The sequence below is a fragment of the Sodiomyces alkalinus genome, assembly GCF_003711515.1.
Source record: "Sodiomyces alkalinus F11 unplaced genomic scaffold SODALscaffold_2, whole genome shotgun sequence".
Taxonomy (NCBI): Eukaryota; Fungi; Ascomycota; class Sordariomycetes; order Glomerellales; family Plectosphaerellaceae; genus Sodiomyces; species Sodiomyces alkalinus.
This window is the reverse complement of record NW_021167080.1, coordinates 1448715-1467339: the sequence shown is the minus strand read 5'-3', so window position 1 is coordinate 1467339 and position 18625 is coordinate 1448715. Positions and strand designations below refer to the sequence as shown.

Here is an 18625-nt window from a genome sequence, read left to right as displayed (position 1 = left end):
ATAAAATACTTATTAAGCTAATACTAAAATAGCTATATAGTATACGGAGTAGAATACCCTTATTAGACGCGCACGTTAGTAAAAGATAGCTGAGATTAAAGGACCTATTACTATTCGGAACTTCTTTATAGTAGTTATATAGAAGTTTACGCTTATTTAGGTAGAAACTAAGCTTTAGGAGCTAATAATAAAAAAGGTCCGCGGTAATAAGATTTCCGATCTTCTAATATACGGCCGCGAGTTTAACGCTATTATAAGCGCTCTAACTATAGTTAGAACGCGTTACGGCGTTTACGCGACCTTAGGAGACCGCTTAGATAATAATAAAGACGGAAAGAAGCCTAAGAAAAAGAGTACTAATTACCCTTATTAACGCGAACACACTTAGAAACCAGAGTATTATAATAAGTTAGAGTACGCTTTAACCGGAAAATATAAGTAGAGATCTAATACCTATATCAATAATAAGTGGTATAAGGAGATACGGAAGGAGATTAAGCTCCTAAAGTAGAAAAGCTTACGCGAAAAACTATCGAAAAAGAGATAAAAAAGCTCGGAGAGCGGTAGTAGTAAGGGAGATAGGTATCCTAGGAAGGTAATTATAACTATCCTAAATCCCGCCCTTATCTATACTATAGAAAAAGTCCTTAGGATTTATACCGCGCTCCGACTAAGCCCTTACCCGCTCTTATAAAGCACTCTTCTTAATAATTACGGCGTAACTTACCTTATTAACTTAATTAACTTATTTATTCTAGGTTCCTTTATTTCTATAAAGGGATCTATCGAATCCGGTATAACCGACTTTCCGATTATTAGTAAAGGTAAACGGATTCTAAAGGGAATCCTTAATAGACCTCTAGATACTCTAAAAGCTAACTTAGAGCTTAACGATATAGTTATTATAGAGGGATTTTATATAAATATGATATCGGAAGCTCTATTATATAAGGTTAGGATCTAGTATTCGGGATATAACTGCTTATTATGCTTTAGAATAGCGGAGAAGAGCGTAGTCTTATTAAAGCTGCTTCGACGCTTTAATATAACTATCCTTTAGTATAAGCTAATTTTATCTTTTTCTTCTTATTCGTTATTCTAACTAATACTATATAGTATTATTCCGATTAATTATAACTATTAATATATATTAGTTATAGTAGTCGATCGATTAATAAGAGCTTACCGATATTACTAACCTTCCCGCGACCCTCCTTATCTATAAGTCGACGAAGAATAGTTATAGCACTTAAGAGTAGGCTATCTTAGACTAAGCGCTCTATAAGTATTAGTTCGTAACGCTAGGAACGTGTTAATTAAGGGAACTAAGCAGATAAACTATAAGATATACTCCCGAACCTAGGTATATTAAGTTATATCTCGATACACGTTAGAATACCGCTCCCCACCACCGTTTTAGCGTATTTATTAGGATCTTTAAAAGCTATCTAAGAGCTATAACGGTATACGATATCTTCTTATAATAAAGGATAAAAGTAGCGGCTAGATCTATATACTGCCTTTAGCTTTAAAAAATAGCGTTATAGTCTATAATGCGTTATAAGCCTTCGAACGATAGGTTAACCGGTAGTTTATATTATATATCTATAAGATACGTAGTAATAATAAGCCCTTGATCGTTAATCTAGCAAGGAATTTAATAACTCAGCTATAGGCGAGTAGTTAAAGAATCGATATAGAAATTATACTGCCCTATACCTATAAACCGAATAGAGGTAGCGAAAGAGCCGGTTAACTAATTATTATAAAGCCTAACGCTATACTTAACGGAGTAGGAATTCCACTAGATAAATAGCTAGAAAGTATTAAAACGGTAGCGTTATTATATAATATAAGTCCCTTATAATAACACGGATAGAAATCCCTAGTAGAAATCCTTAACTTATAGTTTAGAGATAATACGCCAATTCCGGTAAAAGAGTATATAGCCGACCTATACCCTAATTAGAGTAGTATTTATACCTACGGCTACCGCTCCTATCTAATAGTAAGGGATAGGGAGGCTAGGAGGAATAGGAAACTATATAAGGTTTAACTAAGGGGATATATTAGGTATTTTATAGGTTATATTACCTATAATATTTACCGAGTATAGATTCTATAGCTTTAAAATGTTATTATAACGCGTAATATATAGTTTAACGAGTAGTTATTTTATAAACTATAGCTTACAGAAGCAAAATAGATTCTAAAGCCTAAGGCGAGAAACTAGCTTATAACTTATAAAATATAAGAAGATAAAGATAACGACTTTATCTTATAGGCCTACCCTCCAGGTAGATTAATAGATAGCGTACCTTCTAAAGAATAAGTATAGTCCACGGGTTTAAACTTAGGGGTAAGAGTAGTAAAGGCTAAATTAGACGCTTTATCGTTATTACTAGATACACCTAATATACCCGAACCGCCCACGATAGGACTTTAAACCCTACGCGTAACACCTAATCCTTAGAGTAGGAATCTTTAGGTTATAAGCGTAGAGCTATAGTCTTCGGAGGAACTCTTAATTAATAATTCTTCTAACTAATAAGATAATAGAGCGGCCACCTAAAAAGATACCATAACCGATATGCTAGGATTATATATACTAAAGCTTAATACGGATACTTTAACGATTTTAATTATAGAATGGAGTACGTAGGCGATAGTATAAGAACTAACTACCCTTAATCCGTACTATAGCATTAGCCGTACTATAGCGTCCGAATCTAGACTACCTATCTAACCGACTCCTAAGGTGACCGCCTATTAAAGGAAAAAGAGTATATTAGTAAAGGAAGTAACGCGCGCTAGTATAAGAATTACCGATCGCCGTGCTTAAGGAAAGACTATTCGGATTAATCCACGGATATATTAGGTAAAGCTAGATATACCTTTAACTTATATCTTTTTCTTATCTAATTAATAAGAAGAGCGCTAGGATAGGCTAAAAAGGCTTCTAATCTTTAATTCAATAATCCTTAGAGTAGCCGATGCTAAAATAAATACCCGTTCGAATACTAAAAAAGAGGCTATAATATTATTAAAGCCCTTAATCGATAGCAGGGTTTATCACGACTACCTAAAGGCTATACTAAGGTATTAGCGGGAGCTTACTAACTACCCGATATATAAACGGTTTAAGGAAGCCGTGTAGAAGGAGGTAAATAAGCTAATTAAAAAGCGTATATAGAGGGAAATTAAGCGTTTAGAGACGAAGTTAAAGCCTTTTCCGTTAAAGTGGGTTTTTACTTATAAGTTTAACTAAGACAGATATCTTAAACGATATAAGGCACGCTTATATATTTAAGGGGACTTATAGGAGAGCTTAATAATTAAGGGAACCTACGTAGTAACGCTCGCTATATAATCTTTTCGTATTATTATAGCCCTAGCTACTTAGTTTAATCTAAAGATTAAGTAACTTAATATCGATAACGTCTTTATTAACGCCTAGAGGAGTAAAACAGGAACGTCTATTATATATAAACTTCCCGATAGATTTAAGTATCCCGATAAGCGCTTAAAGCTCGATAAAACACTATATAGACTATACGACTTGCCTAGACTATAGTTCTAGACCTTCGCGGCCACTCTAATAGACTTAGGGATAAAGGCTAGTAAGGAAGAACCGTGCTTATTCTATACTAAGGCTTAAAACGTATTCGTTATCTTCTTTATAAACGATATTCTCGTGTTATTTTATGGAGATAATACTATAAACGGCCTTAGGATTATCGAAGGGATTAAAATAAGGTTTAAGGTATTAGAAAAGGGGGAAGCCAATTAGTTTTTAAGTATTAAGATTACTCGAGATCGCCCTCGATATAAGGTTTTCCTCTCCTATAACTTATATATCGAAAAGATCGTAACTAGGTTTAAATTAGACGCTCTAAACACCTACCTAGTAATCTCTATTCCTATTATAGAATACCGGAAAAGAGAAGACGAAACCACCGCTTAAGAGATTAAATCGTATTAAGAAAAGATCGGATTAATACTTTATATAGTAGTTATAATACGTCCTAATATAGTATTCACCGCCTTTATCCTCTCTCGCTTTCTTAGAAACCCCTCTCCTAAGCACTATAAGGCGGTAGACTAAGCTATCCGCTATTTATTTATAATAAAGGACCTCTTAATTTAGTACGGATTAAGTATTAGTTTATAGGCGATAGTTATCGTAAGCGACGCCTTTTTTATAAATAATTTAGATACACGAAGATCTTTATAGGGTTACTTTATTAGTCTATTTAGTGGATTAATTATATAAGAAGTAATAAGGTAAGTAACGGTAATAACGTCTATAACCGAAGTAAAGCTACTAGCTTTAAAGTAAATAGCGAAGGAAATAATAGGTTTAAAGCGTCTTTTCGTCGAAATACGCTTTAATCCAGAATCTCCTTAGGATATCTATTACGATAACACGTAAACGATATGTCTAGTAGTCGATAATAGCTTTAGGATTAAGACTAGGCTTCGCTATATAGATATATAGCGCTTTTAGGTAAGACAAGAGAATATAAAGAGATTATTTAGAGTCGTATATCTTACTACGAATTTAATATTAGCAGATAGATTAATAAAAGTATTTCCACAATAAAAATTCGAGAACTTCCGAGTATATCTTAATATAATTAGTGTATAAAAGGGGTGGAAAGAAGTAGTTAAAGTCGAAATTCCCACGCCCTAGGCGTACCGCGCGCCGGCGGTTTAGTTAATTTAGTAAAAAGTAAGAGGGTATAGTTATCTTAATACTAAAACACTATACTAAAACACTATACTAAAACCTAAAAGTAAATCCTAAAATACTAAAAAAGTATACTAGCTAAGTTACTAAGCTTTATCGGCTTTATCCGGAGCACTATCTTACGTATTAGATACGCTAGCCACCATATTATTTCCTTTAGCCGGAGGAGTAATAATAAAGCTATTTTCCCGTAAAATCTCTATTATAACCCCCGCGAGCTAGGAGGTAGAATTACTGCTTAATGTAATAGCAGGAAGCTAGTTTAATACTCCCTTAAGTTCTTCCTTACGGAAGAACTTCTCGTTTTCCTTATCCTCTATTAACTTAATTATAAACTTTACCGTTTACTTAAGTTTAGTAAAGAACTACGCGAAATAGTTAGTTAAAGTATTCTAATTTAGAAATAAAGCGATAAACGCACCTTTTTATTATCGTTATTGGAGTCCTTATTAATTTTACAAACTATAATATAGTTAAAAAGAATTTTAACTAAGGATATAAGGCCAGAAAAACTATAAGTATAGGTTAGCAGTCGTAAAGCTTAATAGCATATATATTTTCGAGCTAATATAAAATAGAGTATATAATTATAATCGTAAAGCGCCTTAAATAGGGGGTAAGAACTTATAGAGGGTAGTATATAAAGTTTTTATTCTTATACTTTTAGTATTTATTAGAGCGCCTAGGAATAGAAATATAGTAATTAAAGGAGCGCTATCTTCTAGAATAAATACCCTTTACGTATTCGAGGCAGGGCGGTTCGAATAGGACTAGAATAAAATCGTTATCGGTATCATTATTATTATTACTACTACCCTTAGCAGTCTATTAGGAATTAGCTAAGGTCTAGAGTAATTAGATCTAAAATAAACGCGCTAAAATAATTTATAGTAGTACCCTTTTTACTAGTACCCTTACCCTTATTCTTCTTAACGCTATTAGACGAAGCCTTCTTCGCCGCCGCCGTATAAATAACCGCTAAGAGAGTAGGAGGAGCCTAAATAACGCTACTAATTAGCACGCGCCACTAAAAACAAAGCTCCGATACTCACTATATCACTATTATTATTATTTTTATTACTATTCATAGGAAAATCGGAAAAATTAGTTCAAAAATCGTTAAAAGTTCCTCGAAAAACAACGGCATAAGAGGTTATAAGAGGGAGGATCTAAAAGCTCTAAAACGCCGGTATAACGCCTTTAATTTATCTACAGAAGGCCTTACTATTACTTATTTACTATTACTATTAATAGCACTTTTCCTTTATTATTTACTATTATTATTATTATTCTTTACTATTTTATAGCTTTTATTCCTGCCTTTTAACTCGATATTAAAGGTATTACACGACTCTTTAAGGCTATTTTAAGGTTAAAAATAAGGCTAGGTTAAGGTTAGGCTAAGTAATCGTTCCGCTAATCACGGCGTAATAATTAGGGGGTATATTATATTCTATTACGTAAGCCACGGTATAATAACCTTCTATTAGTTAGAGGTGCCCTACTATCCTCGCGTAGAAGGTAGTAGATATATTTAGGACACGTATACCCGCCCCCTTTTTCTTTCTCTTTTATACATAATACAATTATATATTTCCTAAATCAACGCTCCCTACACGCACGCTCCCGTGAATTCAACAGAATCTCCTCGTCGAGAACATGGTAGGTGAAGAGAGGTCATTGCGTACGGATACTTCGTATAAATATGAAGGTACATTTGTATCCGCGGGAACCTGGAACTAAACCACGAACGCCTCCAGTTCCTCTTCCTTCAACCCCACTGGATCCGATGGTGTTCCGCTTATCCCCGGCACCCCCGGCACCGTACAACGTACAACGTACAACGTACAACGTCCCCCGTACCCGCTACGCCAGTTTGATCGGCCGACTAAATCAGCTGGTTCCGGGTCCGTCTGGCATCTCCAAACGGCACTCGCCTTCCTTCTCCTTCTCGGGTCGGCCAGGCTGACCAGGCTGACACTGGATGCGGATGCCTGCATAAGCCAATCGATATATTAGGTCTCAGTGCGATGCCATAATGGTTTCGCCCTCCGGTTCATGGGCTTCTCACCGTCACAACGGCCGGAAGCGGTAAGTGGGAAAGCCACAAGACTACGAATTAGGAACGCAATACGTAGTTGGCTTGCTACCTGTTACTCATCTCACCCGGTAAACCTACCTGCTCGCTTCGTACAAACTTGCTTTTGTCACGTTAGCCACGATAATAAATGAATGCCAAGTCTGGGCTCAGGCCCCCGCTGTCTCGTCTTACCTACTCCCCTGGTGTTGCAACGGTTCGCATCCGACCCCGGATATCCCGCATGACAGACGTCCGTCCGCAGAGAAAAAAAGGGGGGAGGGAGGGCCCACTCCCGAGCAAGTGTCAGAAGATTCGGACCGCATTTCAGACGAACTGCGCTGCATCAAGTAGTTCCTGGTTAGGAGTTTGAATTATAACGCATTAAATCTATAGGGGGGTGTGGGAGTCGACACCATCTCACATTGTGGGGGCATAAGCGAAATTATGTTGGATATAATGCACAGGCCTGCACATCAATATCAACAGTGGCGTGCATCTAGATGTGCGACACGTCTGCATTGCTGTAGAATCTATCAGTATTATTCTACCCTGCTTGTATACTTATTCTCTAACCCGCCATACCCTGATTCCCAGAAAAGAAATAATATATATAAAAAAGGGGCATGACAGATCAATCATTCACGCTATGCCTGTAATACACACACACACACAAAAAAAAAGTTCACATCACGCTTCGAGGGCTTTTTTGTCTCGCTGCGTCCCTTCAAGCCTTGCCCGTGTTGAGGGGGTTCTGGGGGTCGTATTCGGTGCTGGTGATGTGGTCCGGGTAGGCGACGCCGCCCTGCTGGAGGGCGGCGTCAACGACTTCCATGATGGCGATGGATTCGTCGAGGGGCATGACGGAGCTCTCGATCTTGCCGTCGCGGATGCAACGGGCGGCCTCGTCGGCCTGCCAGTAGAAGCCCTGGCCCCAGCCGCCGCGGGCATCGTCGACGGGAGGGGAGTACTTGACCGTCTCTACTTCGCCGCCGCCGTCCTTGCGGATGATGCGATAGTCATCGGGGCGGAAGGCCGGGTTGCCCACTTGGATCTCGCCCTTGGCGCCCTGGATGCGCACGGCGGGGACGAGGCCCTTGTCAGAGGGGTCGGTGGCGGTCCGCATCGACGTGGTGGCCACGGCGAGGGTGTTATGTTTGGGGAAGCGGAGGATGATGGCGGTCGAGTCGTCCGAGCCGGTGTGGTACTTGTTGAGCGCGGCCACCACCTCGGGCTTCTCCTTGTCCGCCTCGGGCTGGATGTGGTAGAGCACCTGGAAGACCCAGGTGAGGGCGTAGACGCCGAGGTCGAGGAGGGCGCCACCAGCGAGGTCAAGGTTGACACTGCGGGAGGAGTCGGCGTGGTAGAGCTTGCCATCCTCGCCAGCGAGGTTATTGAAGGAAATGTCCGCGAAGACACGAGAGACGGGGCCAATCTCGCCGGCGGCGACGAGCTCGCGGACCTTCTTGCTCAAAGGCTGGTGGCGAGTCCATACGGCCTCCATGAGAAAGAGGTTCTTCTCCCGAGCCGTCTCGACAAGGCGGCGGGCCTGGTCGGCGGTGACAGTCAGGGCCTTCTCGCAGAGGACGTGCTTGCCGGCGTGGAGGGCGAGCATAGTGTTCTGGAAGTGGTGGGAGTGCGGCGTGGCGACGTAGATGATGTCGACGTCCGGGTCATTGACAAGCTCGGCATAGGAACCGTACGCCTTGGCCTCAGCCGGGCCATCGACCTTTTTGATGAAGTCGCTGGCCTTTTGAGCCTCCTTGGACGAGGCGACGGCAACGAGCTTATGGGTCACGTCGGTGACCTCGCGAGAGGCGGTGTTGGTGAGGAGGTCCCTGGTGAACACTGTAAAAGGATGAAAACACACTTGTCAGCGGGAAATCTTTGAATAAGACGTGTGACGGATGATGGATGACAGATGACAAGAAAGGTGCAACAAGAAAGAGTAGGCGGGACTCACTTTCGGCGATAAAGCCGGTGGCCAGGATTCCCCAGCGCAGCGTGAACGACTCGGTAGCCATATTTGCGGTTTCCTTGAAGCAGATTTCGATTTCGAAGAATGTATGGTTGGTTCCTTTTCATGTATGTATTGGACTCGATCGCAGGATGTTTTCTTTCTTGAAATTGGCGTTGGGCAATTGGACAATTGGACAATTGATAAAGAACAAGGAGAAAGAAAAAAAAGGCGCGCTTGTCGATGCTCTCTGCTCTCTGAAACGACCTGAAGGAGGGGGGAAGGAGGGGTAGAAAAAGGGACCACAGGACCCTGCAGCCGGGGGGCGATGCTCCGTGGTCTAACGGCGGCGGAGCTGGATTATGTCGTTAGGTCCATAGGTCCATAGGGAAGGAAACGAGGCTGCGAAATGTTGGACGGAGGGATTGCCATCGGGAGACGGCTTGACAAAAGGTTAGTGGTCGGAGAGCCCACATTGGTCCCGAGGGGAGTCTGGAATTGGGATCAATTGATTGTCGCCATTCCTCTCCAAGAATTGTCACTGGAATCACCAAACCCCCCGTCGACTGTGGGGTTCTTTGCCGCGAGAACTCGGGGGCGGACATCTGACAAGGTTTCTCACTTCTGGAACGGCCCCCAATCAAAAGAAAGAACCGACAGCGGACAACGGCGGGGATGCCCGAGGATGGAGCTTCCGATACTCCGCATGGCGAAGATATATGCAGTGGGATTTTTATATATATATAGCACTTGTTTGTCTTGTGCAAGAACAGTCGCATCAATGCACCGAAATGTCTTTTGACGGAAGTCGGACGGTTCTCAGAAATTACTCGGTAAAATATGCCTGCCCCCTGGAAATGCGGAGTACCTATTACGGAAGTCGCTGCCCTGCCTTACCTTAATTATTAGTCATTTGAAGTCATGAGTAATGAGGGGTCAAATGACGTAATCACCTGAATGTCACCGCGGGGCATCCTTTCTATTTTGAGACTCTCCTCGGTCGTGCTCTCCTCAAGAAATCAAACCGCAAAGTAATAAAGATGCATCTGTGACTACCTCAATGCCTTATCCAGCTATTTGTAGTTGTCGGTAACAGCTACAGGACCGATTCCACCATTTCTTACCATACCTACCTACCCGGGTTTGGGGGGGTATAGGACAGAGCCCGATAACTGGTCAATCTGTCAACAGTCTTAGAACATCATGTCGACAGAAATTTCTCTGTCCTGGCTCTGGTCAGAGCAAAAGTCTCTGTCCGAGCTCTGACCTAGAAACCCCCCCTCCCGGGTAGGTACCTAGGTTCAGGATACATGATAGATAGATGAAAGTATACCTCCACTAAGATATCTGCATTGTAAGCTCCGTCAAGTCGACAACGATGTCCTCCATCTTCGTCTTCCGACTTCTTATGATGGTCCTTCATGCATAATAAACCTCCGACAATCACTGGGTATCCAATTCGACGCAGACCCTGCTACACAATCAACCAAGGAATAAGGAAACAATCAAATAACGAAATAAGATATCGGCCCGGAGCACACACACTCTCATCCAGATCAATACCCGCCGAGTTATCGCCAATGACCACGAACGGCATTCCTAGTACCGACCTCGCCGTTGACGCGCCTCTCCCGCTCCCAGCCCAGAGCGTCGATATACCTGGCGTCACCTCCATCCCTCGCCTCATCTACGGCACCGCATGGAAAGCCGACCGCACAGCCCGACTAGTCACCGACGCCCTATCCGCCGGCTTCCGCGCCATCGACACGGCCGCCCAGCCCAGCCACTACCGCGAAGACCTCGTCGGCGCCGGCCTCCGCGCCTACCTCTCCTCCCCCGGTTGCCCCGTGACCCGCTCCTCCCTCTACATCCAAACCAAGTTCACTCCAACTCAGCTCTGGTCGCCCAATCTCCCCACCCCCCTTCCCTACGACCCTTCGGCTCCTATTGAGGCCCAGATCCGCTCGTCCCTGTTTTCTTCACTTGCCCACCTCTCCCATCTCCCCAGTACAGAACACGCAAACCAACAACCTCAAGGGGCACACGGCGCCGGGGAAGGAGCACAGGACGCTCCGTACCTCGACGCCCTGATCCTCCACACCCCCCTTGCCACCCACGCCGAAACCCTCCGGGCCTGGCGCGTGATGGAACAGTTCGCCCCCCACCCCGTCCGCCGCCTCGGCATCTCAAACGTCTTCCGCCTAGAAGACATAGACCACCTTGTCACCAACGCAACCATCAAGCCCTCCTTCGTCCAGAACCGCTTCTACCCGGACACGAGCCACGACCGCGGCATCCGTGCCCTCTGCCGCCACCACGGGATCATCTACCAGTCCTTCTGGACCCTCACCGCCAACGCGCGCCTGCTCCGCTCTGCCCCCGTCGACTGCGTCGCCAGCGCAGCCGCCGTCCCCGTCGAGGTCGCCCTGTACGCCTTCGTCCTCGCCCTGGGCCACAACTGCGTCCTGGACGGCACTTCTAGACGCGACCATATGCGCGCCGACCTCGACGGATTGCGCTCGGTAGCTGCCTGGTCTGCGACCGAGGAAGGGCGAGCACCGTGGCGCGAGCACTTGGCGGCTTTCCGCGGCATCATTGATGACATGTTTTGACCGGACTGTATTTGTAATGTGAGGAGGCTAGAGTGGTAGCTGCGCGAAAGGCGATGTTTGCCTGAATAACTGACGCGATGTGCAAGGACATTAATTATTCCTATTAATTTCAAGATCACGGAGTAGAAGAACGACGCATGTCAGACGTAAAACGCCAGGTCCCCTCGAGCTCCCGCGCGCTCCGTGCTTCGATAAGTAGCTGCTGTCACCACTCATCTCCCGGGTATCCATCTTTCTCCCCTTTCTAGTTTCGATGAGGGGAATCAAGCTCAGCCTGTTCCGAATAATATTTCCACTTCAACGCCGTACAAATTGCGGAGAATCCCTGTCGTAAACTCATAAGCTCGTAGCGTTCTGGATCTGCCTTCGTAAAGTCGTCGTCTCTCGTCAAAAGCTCCTTCCCAATGCTTGCCCGCCTGAAACATTAAATAAGCACCCCGTCTCTTCACTCAGAAGTTCCCTTTCCGGCAGAGGAATCAATGAGTATCACCACCGTCAAGGTAGCTGCGTACGCCTCTCGAATAGCGCATCCCATGCACGTCTTGGACACGTCCGCCACGACCGCAGACAACCCCCAATGACTGCACCACGCCCTCGCCAGAACGTCATGATCCGGCACTCCGAACGCCTCAACGACGAGAACTTTTTCTGGCTCGTTCTCAGCGTCGTGGCCACTGACGCCGGTCCCAGAAGCGCTCCCTCCTCCCCGCCCAGTCGCGCTTTCCGGTGCCTGCACACTGGCCCTTCTGCTCCCGCCGTAGTACAAGCCGCCCCAGTTCCGGACCGCAACGATGTTGTCAGCCCGTATCGTCTCGAAAACGTAGTCGAAAAATAACGGGTGCGGTCCGCCCTTGCACGGCCAGGCGGAGATGAACGATACGTCGTAGGCGAGACGCAGAGGCCATGAAACGCCATCGATGGCAAATTGAACGGAGGCTTCGTACCACTGTGGCTCGTTGACGCGAATCGCATCGCCGCCTACATTTCGTTCTTGTCCCCCAGAACCTGCCGACGGTTTGAAGCTCAACACCTCGATGCGCACACCATCAGCGAGAAGGCTGTCCGCATGCTTAGGCTCTACCAGCTTATACTCCTGCACGGGGAAGTTTTCCGACGGAGGGCCCAGTGGATCGCTGCGCTCGCTCATGGACGTAACGTCTTCGGGGGTCAAAAGTTGCTTCGTGGCGCGACGGCAACGCACACGAACAATCTGGGACCGTCCCAAATCCGGTGAAGGGCGAGCCGGGCCGATCCAACCGGCAAGGGCATGACAGGTAGGCGCGAGGACCTTGCCCACGATGCAGGACGCGGACCAGTAGGTGTAAGATCGGTGTTGAAAGCCGCTGTTCGGGTTCAAGTGGGTCATGAGGGCCAGAGCGTCAGTCGCCTCGTCAGGATCGAGGTCGATCAGAGTGTTCATGATGAGAAAGGGAAAGGTCGTCTGATATGAAGCGTCAGTAACACAATCGCCAGATAGGAAGGTCAAGCTAGTTCGGACAGTAACAGGGAAAGTAAGAAGTCGAAACCTACCCCTGGCAGAATGAGCCCGCTGAAAAAGGCGAACGCGTCCGAGCTGACGAGATCAAGAGTATCCTCGGCGTCGTGCTCATTCATTGCATCCACCAACTGTTCCAAGTTGGGCCACTTCATCACCTGAGCGAACCGTTTCAGCATGCGCATCTGTCGCTTCCGCAACTTGTATCGCAGCCGCACATCCTCGGGCATCCTCCCCCAACGTTCGACACGGATGTTCTGGCGCCAGCGCTTAGCGAGGGCCAGATCCCAACGGATGGTTGGCGGCAGCTGATTAAGGAGCTTCTCTTTGGCCGCCTCGCCGTGGGCCCGCGCCTGGATACGGATCTCCAGTTCTAGACTCAGGAGCAGCTGGTGGCAGAAACGCAGGTATCGTTCGGCGGCTTCGCGACCACGGTCGAAAAGGAAGCGGGTAGCGACTTGATTCCGTAGATCGGAAAAATCAACCCAGTAGCCAGGCCGCGAGAGAACCAAGATGAGGTCGGTGATCTGGCGATCCAGGGTCCGGTGCGGGTTTCCCGCTGCACGATCCGGGTCGCGAAGGAAGCGCTTGTAGAGGCTGCGGTACATTCGTTCTTCGGACTCGTCCTCGATGGCGTGGGCGGATTCGAGTTCCTTCAGGCGCTCAAAGATGCGGGGGAGATCGACGTCGCGAGGGACAGCACCAGAGTCACGGAGGGCAATGGTCGGGGGTATGCGGCTGGCGCAGGATGCCCACTGGTTCAGAGTAACAGTGCCAGGAGTACGACCAAAGTAAAAAGCGTAGGAGGGTTGTTCCAAAGTATCCCATGGGTACGTGGCCATGTCAGAGGAACGGCCGGACCCAGAGCCCTGGATGCGCATAGTCATGAACTGGGTCATGGAATCATGCAGGTTCACGGCGTCCGATTCGTCGCCCGGTGTGCCGGCGGATGTGGTGTAGAGAGCATAATAGTGGTCTGGAGCATGAGGAATAGCCCGCTTGTGGCCCTTGTGTGCGGGAACGCCGCTGGATATGAGATCCATGGCTTGGCCCAGAGTGAGGACCTCCTGGCTGCTCATGTTGGAGGGAGGCCAAGAGGTAAGTGGAGGGCGTTGGGGGGCGTCACCGTTACCGTTGGCGTTGTGGTGGCGCCCGTCGTTCCGGTACAAGTGCTTGTCCCTCCCGCCGTCCTTGTTGGCTGGGCGGCGCGGTCGACGTCCGCCGCCGGCACCAGTTCCGGGTGATAAGACATCGTTGTCGGGGGACGAAAAGCGAGCTCTACGTGGCGGGGACGGGCCATCGCCTGTCCTCCTGAAATTCTTCGCCTCGTCCTGGAGTTCGTGTCAGTACATCAGTTCTGCTTCTACGTTCAGAAAGCCCGTTGGCAAGGGGATATGATCTGGCGTACCGGTTTAGGAGATTTTCGGGCCAGACTCGTGTGGCGTAATAAACTCCCCCAAAATCCCTTCTTCTCTCTATCGTCGCGGTCGGCCATAATTCATTGCGAACGGTAGCAGCGGGACACCAGGGGGAAGGAAAATGATTGCAGGAGTTGAATAAGAAGAGGTATTATGAGAATGGAGTTGCAGGCGCGAGAGAGTGACTGTGATTGGCGGTAAGATTGGTGGCTATGAAGGGGCTGGGAAGGAAGAACTGGTGGTTTGAGCATCAATACGAATCTAAAATACTGGAATGAATAATAAACAAGGGAGAAATGGGAGTAACCAAGCAAATAATGTGAAAAAGAAAAGAAAAAAGTAGGGAAAGAAGTGTAAGAAAAAAAAAAAAAAAAGGCCCCTGGAGCTAACAAGCGGAAACCAAGAGGCAGGCACCCGGACAGACGGGATGATCAGGACGAAGTTGTATTATTCGATGTGAGGATACCGGGGATTCTCCAGTCGTTGTGGCTTGCCAATTAAAGCTTGCGGGACGAATGAGCGTCGGAAAAACTTATAGTCAGGCAGAAGGTGATCATATGCGAGAAAATTATGGTGAGAAGGCTGGAAATGAAATCCTGTGCAGGCTGCATCTGCAGCTGCAGCTATTTCTGGATCTGAATCTGGCAGGGTCTTTTGCTGCTGTAGCTGTAGAGGGCAAGACAAGCCGCAGTATCGTATCGCTGGTTGGCGGGTACGGTGTTTTTGTTGGGACTGGCCCGGCGTTAGAAGTAGCAGGGAGAAATGTATTAATGCCGGGAGCTGAAGTTGATGAAGGATGAGGCGGAGGATGAGAATTAAATTGTCCGTGAAGGAGGAGACGATTGGAATGAGGGAGGTTTAAGCTGAGGTCAGAAGGTACAAAGTACATTTGTATCGTATGAGGTATCCGTACCTTACCTAAGGTACCTAGGTAAGGTAGGTAGACATGATTGGTACTCCGTTGGAATGTGCTCCCCGTGCAGGTTGCTATGGACATGGACAGCTACCTTAGAAAAGAAAGAGCGACCCGAGCTGGACTGTCCCGAGGTGAGTCATTAACCGCAGTGGGGCTGCAAAAGTACAGAATAGGAAGTACCTGAAACACGTATGTTGGTTGTGTCGTACTGCTAGAACTGCTTCGTTTCTTTTCTTCAGGCGTCTGCAAAAGTCGAGAAACACAATCGCCGACAAGGCAAGTTCAAGGAAGGCTGTTTCCAAAATCACGACGCGATTTTACTTTTTCGGCTTGTTTTCCATTACACAAAAGAACGGAAAAGAAAGTTCTGACGTCACAAGGACACCAGCAGGCCAGTAGTACATTGATTGACATACCATCTGACCGAATCTCTGTATCAGTACTCTCGTCGGATCCCAGACGACAGGAATTTGCACCAGTTCGACCACCTGGGTGCCCACATTGTCTTGTCGAAGCCTCGTAGGCACCGAAACTATCATCACCCACATCACCACCCATAGTAAGGCTTTGCAAAAAAAAAAGGAAAAGAGGTGCATTATTAATTATAGATGCATGGCTATATATACCATGTCCCCGCTGTCCCTGTCGCCCTAGGTTCGTCATTCGTTATCAGCCATTGTCCAGCCATCTAGTCCGTCCCGGCCCACGCCTGTCCCACCATCCCAAAATTCATTCGTCAGGCGTCAGTCTTCTTGGCCGCCGCTGCCGCTGCCTCGGGCCATGATTCGAGAGCCTCATCCACCAGCTTCCGGTACTCCTGCTGCGTTCGCATTTGCTCCAGGAACACCGTGTACTTGGCTTCCAGAAGCTTCCGCTCGCCGCGTTCCGTCCTCGGCCGTACGACGCGCCCGGGCTTGCTCATCCGGTCCATGATCGACCACAGGTCCTCCGTCTTGCCCTCGGCGTCCGCGCTTCCCGCCTTGGCACCCAACATGGCGGCGCCGTGCACCACCGCAGCGTTGATGTACCGCGGGATCAGCACCGGCATCTCGCACACCGTCGCCAGCAGGCCCATCAGCACCGGATTCTGGCACTGGCTGCCCGACATGAAGATACTGGTGATGGAGTGTCCGGCCTTGTTCATCTCCTGGATGATCTGCCGCGTCTGCATCGCGATGAACTCCATCACTCCGTAGTACCACAGCGCCAGGTTGTCCGTGCTCCTGTCGCTGCTCAGTCCGATCACGGCGCCCTTCATGTTCGCATCCGAGACCGGTGACCGGTTGCCCCATAGGTCGCCGTACAGGAAGAAATGCCGTCCCAGATACGAGATGGTCGGCGCACCCTGTCTCCCCTGCAGCCGCGCCAGGTGGCAGTTGAGAAATTCGTAGATGTTCCTCTTCTCTGCCTCCGCCAACGCCAACGTCTCCGTGTAGGCCGGGTGGATCTCCACCACATGCCGCAACAGCTCACCCGTCGCAGATTGCCCTCCCTCGGCTAACCAGCGGCCCGGTAGGAGAACGTCCCTGTACGGGCCCCACACGCCAGGCACAAAGACAGGCTCCTTCGACATGGCAATGTGGCATGTAGATGTGCCGGCCACGGCCGCCAGTCGGGTGTAGGCCTGTTCCAGGTCGTTGTGCGACATGCCGTCGTCAAGGTGGTCTGACTCCTGCTCGGGGTCAATCTTAGCGCCGACAGTGCCGATCCAGCCGGCGTAGGCATCAATCACGCCGCTGCCAATGGCGATGCCTTCGGGCAGACCGAGCTGCCTCGCCGCCTTCTTGCTCAGATGGCCGACCAGTTCGCCAGCGCTGAGGTAGTCTCCGTTCTGTCGCAAGAAATGGTTAGCAAAAGCTTCTTCTCCTTTTTAACCTCAATCAAAAGAAGAAACGAAAGCTTAACAAAGAAAAGGCTCACCACCCCGTTGACGCCTCCAAGGCGCTTAAAGTTGTCCTTCACGAGATCACCCAGGCCGATGGTGGTCAGGAAATCTTCCTGCCACCCCTTGACACTCCCGTCGACCCCGACGGGTACGAACCCCTGCTTGCAGACGACGCTGCAGAAGCTCCTGGTCTCGGTGCCGGTGGCCATATGGGTCAGGGCGTCGGTCAGATCGTAAAATTTGCAGCGGTCAAACAGCTCCGAGGGCATGTTGTTCTTGAGCCAGAGGACCTTGGGGATCTCCATCTCGATGCTCATACGGCCGCCGACGTACTTGAGCAGGTTGTGGTTGGTGGCGTTGATTTTCTTGGTCTCCTCGACTGGGCGGTGGTCCAGCCAAAGGACGACATTGCGGTCGTTGCCATCGGCGTTGTCGAATTTGGGGCCGGTGACGCCGACGGGCTCGTCAGTGTCGTGGCTAAAGACGGCTAGCGAGCACGTAGCGTCGAAGCCAATGCCCTTGATCGAGTTGACATCGACATTGGATTCTTGGACAACGCGTTGTACGCAGACACAGATGCAGTTCCAGATATCGGTGGTCGATTGTTCCTGTTGAAGAAAAGTGGCAAAGTGGCAAGTCAGTCGGAGTTCCCTGTCTATATAAGGGGGTTGCTAGCCGAGATGCTCGGGCGGTGACCTTGTCCCCTGATACCCGGCTCTAGACACAGAGGTCATACATAGTAGCCCGTTTCGGGTTGCCATAGCTGGATCGGCTCCGAGGCCAAAGCCTTGATGTCGCCAGTTTCGTCGATGATACAAGCCCGGGCCGAACCGGTGCCGACATCAATACCGATGAAGTGGTTCTGTTGTATCCTGTAAGCTTTCTCTTTCGCGTGTAGCTGGCCGGGGGGGGAGCTGTAGATCGGAGGCAACGCACGTAGGCTGGAGGGGGACTAGGGTCTGGTCAGCAAGGAGGCATTCAAGCCAACGGTCGGAAACCCATTGGCCTTTGAGTGTCGTAATGACTCACTTTAGGATGGCGTCCATGATCTCGCGAAGGATTCAAGGGACCAAACGAGCAACCGGATGAGAATAGAAAGCTGGAGCTACGCAGATTTGACCCTTCTATTTGCTTGCTTGTGCTTGCAATAGATCACCAACTGTTTGATGAAGCCAAAATCGTACAAATAAACGGATGAGAGGATAAGAGAGAATAAACGAATTGTCGATGCGATCAGTATAGAGAAGAGACGAGAAGGAAAAGGACAGCCAGAGCCAGTGAGGGAGGGGAGGACACTTGGTAAATAAGTCCAAGGTACCTAAGGTACCTAGGTAAGCTAAGGTAAGGTGGGGAGCTGGGTGCTGTCAGAGGTGAAGATCGTGAGGTGGGGTGGGGTACAAGTGGAAGCTGTGTGTGGGTGCGTAAAGTACGAGCAGCGACTTCGGACGAGGAAAAGGTACGGATAGAGCGGAGGAGTACCTTACCTGATTACTACAATGCTATGTACCATCCGTA

At 47.9% G+C, this 18625-nt stretch overlaps 4 protein-coding genes across 4 annotated transcripts; 1 reads left to right on the top strand and 3 right to left on the bottom strand.

The window, feature by feature from the left end:
* Positions 1 to 7554: 7554 nt before the first annotated feature.
* SODALDRAFT_356246 (NADP:D-xylose dehydrogenase) lies at positions 7555 to 8851 on the bottom strand (the record flags this gene model as incomplete). The annotated part of the gene is made up of 2 exons (XM_028613892.1): positions 7555 to 8675; positions 8791 to 8851. 2 exons carry the CDS (start codon positions 8849 to 8851, stop codon positions 7555 to 7557), a joined length of 1182 nt encoding a protein of 393 aa, XP_028468087.1.
* A 1255-nt stretch (positions 8852 to 10106) lies between these two features.
* On the top strand, positions 10107 to 11556 carry SODALDRAFT_329982 (Aldo/keto reductase). Its single transcript, XM_028611096.1, has one exon. It carries the CDS (start codon positions 10365 to 10367, stop codon positions 11394 to 11396), a length of 1032 nt encoding a protein of 343 aa, XP_028468086.1. The 5' UTR covers positions 10107 to 10364; the 3' UTR covers positions 11397 to 11556.
* Positions 11557 to 11841: 285 nt separating this feature from the next.
* On the bottom strand, positions 11842 to 14386 carry SODALDRAFT_272600 (hypothetical protein; the record flags this gene model as incomplete). The annotated part of the gene is made up of 3 exons (XM_028607840.1): positions 11842 to 12837; positions 12927 to 14216; positions 14300 to 14386. 3 exons carry the CDS (start codon positions 14384 to 14386, stop codon positions 11842 to 11844), a joined length of 2373 nt encoding a protein of 790 aa, XP_028468085.1.
* Positions 14387 to 15897: 1511 nt separating this feature from the next.
* Positions 15898 to 18382, bottom strand: SODALDRAFT_329979 (FGGY-family pentulose kinase). The gene is made up of 5 exons (XM_028611095.1): positions 18140 to 18382; positions 18047 to 18062; positions 17847 to 17972; positions 17146 to 17718; positions 15898 to 17056 (listed from the first exon to the last, which is right to left on the bottom strand). The coding sequence occupies exons 1-5, from the start codon at positions 18154 to 18156 to the stop codon at positions 15962 to 15964; spliced, it is 1827 nt and encodes a 608-aa protein (XP_028468084.1). The 5' UTR covers positions 18157 to 18382; the 3' UTR covers positions 15898 to 15961.
* Positions 18383 to 18625: the final 243 nt, after the last annotated feature.

Coding starts and splice junctions, on each gene's coding strand:
- SODALDRAFT_329982 (XM_028611096.1), top strand. CDS start 10,365: ATGACCACGAACGGCATTCCTAGTACCGACCTCGCCGTTGACGCGCCT.
- SODALDRAFT_329979 (XM_028611095.1), bottom strand. Junction 17,719..17,846: donor AACCCGAAACGGGCTACTAT/GTATGACCTCTG, acceptor TTTCTTCAACAG/GAACAATCGACCACCGATAT. Junction 17,057..17,145: donor TTGGAGGCGTCAACGGGGTG/GTGAGCCTTTTC, acceptor TTCTTGCGACAG/AACGGAGACTACCTCAGCGC.